This window comes from Aptenodytes forsteri, unplaced genomic scaffold (genome assembly GCF_000699145.1).
Source record: "Aptenodytes forsteri isolate BGI_AS27 unplaced genomic scaffold, ASM69914v1 Scaffold136, whole genome shotgun sequence".
NCBI classification, from domain to species: Eukaryota; Metazoa; Chordata; class Aves; order Sphenisciformes; family Spheniscidae; genus Aptenodytes; species Aptenodytes forsteri.
Window position 1 is genome coordinate 2,105,094 of NW_008796111.1, and position 8,868 is coordinate 2,113,961.

General features: G+C 53.1%; 2 protein-coding genes across 2 annotated transcripts in view; both read left to right on the plus strand.

Annotated features, from left to right (window-relative positions):
• Positions 1-3,265, plus strand: part of FUBP3 (far upstream element binding protein 3) — a 34,532-nt gene extending 31,267 nt beyond the window's left edge. Inside the window, exons 18-19 of the mRNA XM_009287016.1 lie at positions 587-714; positions 1,871-3,265. Of these exons, the coding sequence (XP_009285291.1) occupies positions 587-714; positions 1,871-1,879 (137 nt within the window). The 3' untranslated portion in view covers positions 1,880-3,265. The remainder of the gene's footprint in view (positions 1-586; positions 715-1,870) is intronic.
• Positions 3,266-3,662: 397 nt separating this feature from the next.
• Positions 3,663-8,868, plus strand: part of PRDM12 (PR/SET domain 12) — a 20,112-nt gene continuing 14,906 nt past the window's right edge. The window contains exons 1-3 of the mRNA XM_009287017.1: positions 3,663-3,864; positions 5,259-5,408; positions 7,660-7,742. Coding sequence (XP_009285292.1) covers positions 3,663-3,864; positions 5,259-5,408; positions 7,660-7,742 — 435 coding nt within the window. The remainder of the gene's footprint in view (positions 3,865-5,258; positions 5,409-7,659; positions 7,743-8,868) is intronic.

Below are 8,868 nucleotides of genomic sequence, written 5' to 3' on the forward strand. Positions count from 1 at the left end.
GTAGTTCTCCCACTGAAAGCTCTCAGTCGTGCTGTCTGCTGTCGCGCCTCGGGAGGGGTGCTCCCATTGAACCGCAGTCCACAGTAGACCTCGTGTCCGCGCTGGCAGTTGGCCTGCCTGGGGGAAACGTAGCGCACAGCAGGAACTGATGCTAACAAAACCCAGAAAGCTGAAGCTGGGTTGTTGAGAGGGTAGGAGAGCTCTGCGCACGTGGAAAAACATGAGCCTGGCTTTCTCCACTCAACTGTTAAGAAGCGCATGATGCCAACTTTTGGATTTGCATTTGACACCGCGCTGCTGGAGCCTTCGGGCCAAGGATGAAGGGTGCAGGCCGTCAGACCCTGTCCCTGCAGCCGCGGGAACGGTCTCTTAACGCTTTCTGGCTGCTGTTGGCTTGTCACTTGCAAGCCAGCTCAAAGCCTGTCCTGTCGTATCCAAACAGCAGATAGCCGGTGTCGCTCTTTCAGATGTCTGCAGCTGTTGGAAGGGGGCTGGCTCTTCTTTAAGCTTTACAAAAGGAGATCCTAAGCCTGGGCTTGGTCTTACTGAATTGCTCATCTCTCCCTTTTCCCTTCTTTTCCTCCAGGTCATGCTGCCAGTGCTGCTTCTCAGGCAAGTTCCCAGCCGGACTACACGATGGCTTGGGCAGAGTATTACAGACAGCAGGCTGCCTACTATGGGCAGACACTAGGGCAGGCTCAGGCCCACAGCCAGGTCTGTATTCATGTTCCCTGAACCCCGCTGCTCTTTCCCTTGGGGAACTGGGTATGCTGGCCTTGCCCTGGTGTGGGGACTCTGCTTTGGGTTCACGTGGTGAAGCAGAGAGATTTTTGTGGCTGAGGAAGTGGTCACAGAAGTGAGAAACTGCTCACTCCTCCCCGTCGTGTTGTCTCAACGTGAGAGTCTTATTTCCCTGTACAGGGTGAGGGGTTTTTCTGGGGGAGGACTGGGAGGTTATTTGTTTCTCCTGGGGGCCTTTCCTCATAACCCCCAGGCTGTCTTGTGGCTTTGGGGAATTAAAGTAAAAGGAACGATGGAGCCAGGCTGGCGAGGTAGCACAACACTGGCCCATCGTGCAGTCCGGGACCGTGTGTGCGGACTTTGCCTTTTCCCTTGCGAGCTTTGTGCTAGGACGGGAGCCGTGCACTTGCCTGGGGAGGGAGCGCCCTGTCCTGAAAGGGAAGGGGAAACTGTTGAAAAATAACTTGGATTAACCAGCTGCCAAGTGAAATCTCACCTGTCACTCAGACCACCGGAGGGTTGTGTGGGATTTATCCTGAATCGTACCCACAGGGCTTTCCTGCGCAGGGGGTTTGCAGAGCGAATGTCTTAGTATTGGGCAAAAAAACCCACATACACCTTAGCGGGATCAGACGCTTCTCCCCACTGAATGGTGTTTTTACTCTGGCTCCTCGGAGCAGAAGCTGGTCTGGATGCAAGCGGCGCGGGCGGCCAGCACCGTCCTCAGGCAGCTGCAGCCTCCCCGCTGCCGCTCTCCGGCAGCGCCGAGGTCGAGCGGGGCGAGCCGGGTGCAGGACTCGGCGCTTGCCGCGGGCGCTGGCCAAGTGTGACCTAGAAGCGGTGATAAAAGGGAGTTCTCTTCATTCCTCTCTCAAAGTCTGGCCCTCTAGAGAAGAGAGATCTTGTTCGATAAGAGGCACGAACTCCTGGAAGGAGAGCTCAGGGATAGGAGGCGTTAGGGCAGAGATCTCTTCGATAGCGGTTTGAAGCGTCGTTTGAGGTATATATCCTGCTCGGCTGGAACGGGGAATGAGAGACCTGTCTGTGTCTGAACGGGGGAGGAGGGCTCGACAGCAAATTCCTAACGCCGCCGCTGAGTAACTTTTCCTTTTCCCCCCTCTCTCTCTAGGAGCAGTAGAACAAGGTCCTTGTGGCAATTTTTTTTTTTTCTCAGAATCATTGCGGAAGAAAACCTTTTTGTAACAGAGGTTTCTAGATTTGCAACATTTTGATGAAGACTTTTCTGTTTGTTTGTGAAACACTAGTTGTAGGATAATCTATACTGAACTTTTCTAAGAATCAGGAACGATTAGTAATGTACTAAACTTATGGACATGCTGGTAATTTTGTTTCCAAATTTGTAAAAAAAAAAAAAAAAAAAACAAAACTCCGGGATTCTTTTTGGAGAGGAGCCAGAGAATTTGCAGGCACCAAAACGCACCCCAGAGCTGTGACATTTCAACATGTGGTTTTTTGTGTGTTTTTTCCTTTTAATTTTCAATCTTTTCTGTTGCAACAGAAAGAGTGGCTTGGAAGTCTTAGGTGGTATGTAACAAATCCTAAAAAGAAAAAAAAAAAATTTAAACAGTATTTAAATATTCTTAAATATGTAAATTCATTAAATGTTTTACTTCTAACTTCTTGTATCTTGGTAGTCTTTGATTTTATTGCATTTTTTAAAAACTGAACTATGATATGTATTGTAATTAATTATGTGAATTCTGTATTGAGACAGTTACTGTTTTGCTGTCAGGCAAGTTATGGGCGGGGGGGGCATTTTGTAGGGTTTGTATAATTTCTAGAGTCTAAAGGGGTAATATAAAAACGTGTTAATTTTTTTAGCAATACATTTTTTCATGTCTCCATTGCTAGTTGCATTTATGTATCTAAGACCTCCAAGCTTGTTTAAAAAAAAAAAAAAACAAAACAAAAAAAAAGAAAAAAACTTTCCTCTATGCTCTCAGAAATATAAATACTGTTATTTTTAATATTAAAATGAATCTGCTATTAGTACCTTTAACAAACACTGTGGAACATAAAACCATATAAAAGGTAGTAACTATTTTTTAATTCCAAGGTGTTTTTTGCTTTTTCATTTCTTTTAAATATTTTCTTATCTAATATTTGTCAAATTACCTAGAGAAATAAATGAATCTAGTATTAACCACAGTATGCGCTAAATAATTTTGATTTAATAAAAGGGATAATATGATTTCCAATGTTTACTGTAGTGTTTCTTGTACAGATAACTGTATTTTTAAAGGAAAAACGGAATTGAAGCTATTTTTTCTTGCATTTTTAATTGCCCTGCGGGACATTCCGTTTTGAAATGTACTGAAGTTACTGTTCTTGGGTTCTTTCCTTATTTTTCCTTATGCTTGAAATGTCTAACTATAAAGAAACGCAATTGGATAATGTTGAGCATGGTGTTTAAAAAGAAAAAAGTGTTCTTTTTATTTGACTGACAGTTGCATTTTACACTCTATATAATAAAATTTCCACAAGGTGTCTTGTGGGTAAAGTATTTCCAGTCTGTTTTGCTCGGTTTGCTCCCTCTCCGCTTGCCGAGGTCGCCGCGCAGCGAGCCGGCAGCCCGCGGGCTCCCGGGTCCTCTCGCCTTCGTGCTCGCGCCGTGTCGCTTGGGTGGTAGTTTGGGATGGTCGGTGAAGTCAGCTTGAGCCTTAATTCTAGTGAAACTCTGTTAAAGCGCCTCTTGGCACCGCGACACTGAGGATTTCCACAATAAAGTGCTATAATTGTAGCTGTTTGGGCCAGAAAGCTGCTTCAAAAAAGGGAAGTTTTCTGTAAGCCAGAGGGGCACGGACCTACAATAAGGTGCTAATTGTAGCTGTTTGGGCCAGAAAGCTGCTTCAAAAAAGGGAAGTTTTCTGTAAGCCAGAGGGGCACGGACCTACAGCCGCATGAACGTTTTCTTGCTGGTCGAGGAGGCGGCAGCCCCTGGTTCTAATGCCCTGAACTTGTTGCTCTTCCACAACTTTGTCTTTGCGGCTGAATCCGTCCAGGATTCGCCCTGCGCCCTCCCTGCAAACGGGGTTGCTGGAGCAGCGCTGGCCCGGGCTGGGGGAGAGGCGCGGAGGGAGGCGGCCCTGGCCATCCTCAGCTGTTAGATATGTTAAGGAGCGGTAACTTTTAGTTGTATCCCGGCCAAGTCTGGCGATAACTCTAGCCCCTTCAGAGATCGCTTCCTTGTAAAATAGGAGTTTTGTGCTCCTCCGACCTAAAATAGCTCCATCCACCGCCCCCCAGCCAGCCGTAGGGGAGTTACAGACGGGGGAAGGGAGGGAAGGAAGAAGATCCCATCTGCAAAGCAGGGAGCGGGAGGCATGTTGAGAGCCGGAAGAAAAGGAGATGTAGCATCTCTAAATATACCTCCAGAGAATCAAGAGAGACATTGAAAGATGGGATAGTAAAAGCCACTTGGAAAGAGGGGAGAGGGGGGAAAAAATGGCTAGAGGAGGGCATAAAGGCTGCTGATGGGAATTGGGAGCGGGCATTACCGAGAAGACTTCCTTCTAATTCATCTTCCAAGCTCTGTGCCAAAACAGCATTTGGCATGGTTCACAGGGAGCAATTGTGTGATAATGAACCCTAAGGTGTCCCTTAATTGAAGACTGAGTATTACAGATTGTGCCAATAGTCGTAAATGGCACAGGATTGTGGGAGGATGCATTTTCTTAAATGTATCTGTAAGTACAGATTAGTGAGTCTCCCCAGTGAAATACCCATACTATAAATTATGGAAATATCTCTTTCTGATGCAACCTTTTATTGAGGGGGTGGGGCAGCAAAAGAAATAGTTTGCAAGCCTTTGAAATTTGGCCTGTCATTAAGATGGTGCCTGCAAAGCTGCGTTTTCATCAGCAGTCTGGTGTCCTGGAAGGCTAAAGTGCTTGAAACGTTCCCAAGTTCAGCAATTTGTTTTCCATTATTGCTGCCTGCTCGGGGCGGAGGGGCTGCAGCCATTAAACTTCTTTCTGTTGTGAGCCCACGATGGGCTGGAGAAGGGCAGGGCAGGAGGCGAAAAGACGCCTTGGCACCTCACGAGGGGCTTGGTGACCTCCGGGTTCCTCTAAACCTCGCTCCAGCCCCGCTGCCACGCTGGTCTCTGGCTGGCCAGGGGGTCCTGGGGCCTGGTGCGATGGTCAATCCCGCCCCAGGGCTGGCCAGGGCACCTGGCGTTTCGCTCTGGGGTCTGTAGGCAGCTCCTCGTGGCTCCGGGCTCGGGTGTGTTGTGCAGCCCAGAAGCTGCTGTGGTGCCTTCAAGCCAAGTCTGTGGTCTCCAAGAGAGGAACCGCATCTCCTGCTCAGCTCTGGGCAGGTTTAATCCCCAAATAAAGTGGATTAAGCACTGACTGCATTAGTTTTTGTGGCAGGGAGGGTTTGTCTGCCCCTTGGGCAGAAACTGGACGCTGCAAGGAGCCGGCACGTGGGCCACGTTTGGGGCTTTGGGGTCCATGAACGGCGGTGGGGACGGCGCAGCCTTTTCCTCCTCGCAGGTGACCAGTGCCCGGCACGGGGCCATGCCCGGGTGTTAATCCTGGGGGACAGCGAGGAGCTCCCGCAAGGAGACCTTCAGTTTGGGGAACGCTCTGCCTCCAGAGCACGGCGTTTGGGGACAGAGGAACCGGAGTTAAAGGACATCCCAGGTGAGTGCCCCGGCGGGAGGTCGCCAGCCCCGGCCCGTTGGCTCCTGCTCTTTCTTATCTTTTACAAATAACGTTCCTTCCTTCAAGCACGATCCCTTTCCCGAGGCCTCGGCACAGGCACACGATGGCTTCGCTCCCCTCCCGGCATGAATCCCTCACAGTTACATTCAGCGGCGCATCTTTTGCGAGAGGGCACGGGCGTCTCGGCCCCGTGTCCCATGGGACTGCCCAGGCTGTGCGGCACCTGCCCCGCTCTTCGGGCACAGAGACTTACTTCTAAGTAGAAATTTACTGCGGTCCTTCTGCAAACCATTTCTGAGCAGCAGCCTGAAAAAGCACGTCCCTAAAGCATCTTGTTGGGTTCACGATGACCCCGATGCTCTCCTGTGCTCTACATTCGGTGTGCCTGAACAGGCAAAGGCTATTGTGGGAACAGAGGAGAGACTTTAAGATAGTCTAAAATACTTTCTTTAATTTTGCATGATTTGAGAACGAACTACATTATGGACATTGTGAGTTAAACCGCAATGATTATTGAAAGAGACAACCAGGCATGGGACTTTTTTTTTTTCTTCCCCGAGTATTAAATATTTAATTGCATTAGAGCAACAGTATATTTACAGTAAGCTGGGTGGGTGATGGACGGCGTGGTTGGAGGGAGAGCTCGTGGTGTTTAACTCGAGGCTTTTTGACACGATGTGGATGTTCGTGAGGTCCCACCTGTGCTGCTGCTTCTCCTGCAAACCCACTTGGTTCATCTCACTCTCGGGGGGATTGTCGGGGCTGTTGGTGCTTGTAGTGTTGTGGCGCGGGGCGAGGAATCGGGATCTCGCGGTGACAGGTTGTTCCTGTGCAGAGAAAGGTGTCGGGGTATCCTGTCAAGCAGCACACGGGTGTTTTATTCCTTGTAAGGAGCTGTTTAGCCGTCATTTGGCTGGTTTGGAGGTTTTTTTCCCCTGGATTAGCTGTGAGTAGCAGTGGTGCAGGGTGGCCGTCGCAGGCGGGGCATTTCTCTGCCCTCTTAGGGCTGGAAAAGACACAAAGGGAATTTGCCTTAACTTTTCACGCTGGAAATCAGCAGAAACCAGGCACTGGGAAACTGCTTACAAGAGGGACACCGGAATTAGGTGACGTGAGGATGAGTTGAAAGAGCCACAGCTCCCTGGTCCGTTGGCGAGAGGGGACAGCAGCCCCTGGAGCCGAGGGCAGCGAGCGGGCGGGTACCAAGCCCCCATCCTTGTCTCAGCGTCACCTCAGCGGGTGCTGGGGATGGAGGGAGATGGCGGGGAGGGACCAGCCACCCCTGGGATGAGGGGAACGGGGTGTCCAGGTCCACCCTGCCACCTCCCTCCAGGTCTGGGGCACCTGGTCTGAGGCAGGCGACCCGAAAGAGCATCTCTGGGGTTGACATGGGGGCAGGTACCAACAGCCCCCCCAGATTATCTTCCCACTCTGCCCCTTATCACTTGAGGAAATCCTATTTCAAGACTGCTATAAAGAAGCCTCTGATCTTCGCAGAGGCCAGCTCATTCCCCTTTAATCCCGGACGGGCCACGGTGCAGGTGCCGCGGTCCCGGGGGATTAGACGGTCCCTTCCCTTTGTGCGAGCCGTCACTCACCGGCGGCCGTGCCCCGGCCAGCCGCACCGACCGGCGGGGCTCCTTGTTTGGGCCATTCACCGGGGAATATTAAACTTCGCCGCTGTGGAGTCATTACACGGGGAGGCAGGGGCCGCCGCTCTGTTTGTTTTGGAGAGAATAGGGCTGGCAAAGGGCAGGAGCTGCGGGAGGGCTCGTCTCTCCCGCCTGCCTCCTCGGCCCCGTGGCTGGGGTCACCTGTCTGCGCAGCGGCCCGGCTCCCAGCACCCACCCCTGCCCTCCGCCACCCATCCCTGCCCTCCGCCTCGGCCGGGCACGGCCTTGCTGCCTCCAGCATGTCTGGGCTCGTCCCTCCCCTCATCCCCTGGCCCCGGGGATGCTGTCCGGCCACGGTCTGGGGAGGCTGGGCTGGACACCTTGGACCACAGTCCTGCCTGGCCTTAGCTGCCATCTCCCAACGCCGGCTCCTGCAATCCCCCCATTGCAGCCAGCCCGTGGGTACGGCAACCACTGGAGCGTGGCCCTGGCCTGGCCCTCGTGGGGAGCAGAGAGAGGGGCAGGGGGGAGTGATGGGGCTCACACATGCCCTCTCCCCTTGGGCAGCTCACCCTGCCCTGCCCTGGGCACTGGTCCTCTCTGGGCTTGTGTCTCAGTGCAGTTACTGGTGCGGGTCCCAGTCCGGCAGCTGGAGCTGCTGCTGCAGGACAGATGGCAGTGGGATGCGGGAGAGTCAGCGGTGGGATGCAGCAGAGATGGCAGTGGGACATGGGAGAGACGGCAGTGGGATGCAGGAGAGATGGTGGTGGGATGTAGGAGAGATGGTGGTGGGATGCGACTGTCCCATCCCCAGGTCACTGCCGGAGGGGAGGAAAAGGTGCAGAGATTCTCCTGCTTCTCCAGTCCAAATCCTGCCTTGCTCCCTCCTGCCGTGCTGTCGGGGAGGAGCCTCTAACAGTGGGGAGCACCTTTGGCATCCACCCTGGGTGCAGAGACCACGGAGATGAGGGCAAGCAAGCGGGGGCTGTGCCTGGCCCCACAGCCTGGCCCCGGCCTCGCCAGGAAACCCAGGGAGCACCCGGCCGCTTCGAGGAGGTTGAACTCCCCAGTGCCTCGTTCACCCCCAGCAAACACGTTTGGTCGTGGGCAGAAAAGCCATCATGAGGCTATTTTACACTTCGCGTTTCCTGGCAGCTCAGCAAGGGCCTCGCAGTGCTGGGGCTGCCTCGGCTGGTGCTGGCATCCAGCCGCCCCGTGCCACCGGCCCCGCTGCCCGAGCCACAGCCCCGTGGAGGCGGCCGAGGAGTCACCGCCATGATTTGCCACAATCATGTTTCATTTTGAGGCCGCCTGAGCCCCGCGAAGCAGTCGGACGCAGCCGGGAAGGCGCAGATGGTGGTTTTTCCTCCCCTGTTTGCTTTTGTGCATTGTGACACCCTTGCCAAAATAATCCTGGAAATACTACTTAAAAAAAAGGAAGGGAAAAAAAAAGGCAAGAAAGCAAGAGCAGAGGGGAGAGCACTCAGCATCTCTGCTCGGCTCCGCGGCCTCCCGCAGAGTGAAATGAAGGCAAATAATGCCCTAAAGCTCCTTTTCCAAGCAGTGCAATCAGCTCGCCTGGTTCAGAGGGGCTGCAGCTCTCTGCGCCAAAGCGCTCGCTGGGAGGGTCATGGCTTCACCGCCCCACCCCCCCCCGGCCCAGAGCCGCTGGGCACCCACCGAGCAGCTGGCACCGCTCCAGGGCACCCCAAACCCTCCCCACTGCTCCTGACCCCGCCGGAGGAGAGCAGGGACAAACAGGCAGCCCGCAGTTTGGAGGGGGACGAGGGTCCATTTGGCTCCATCCCGTGGATGTGGGACCTTGG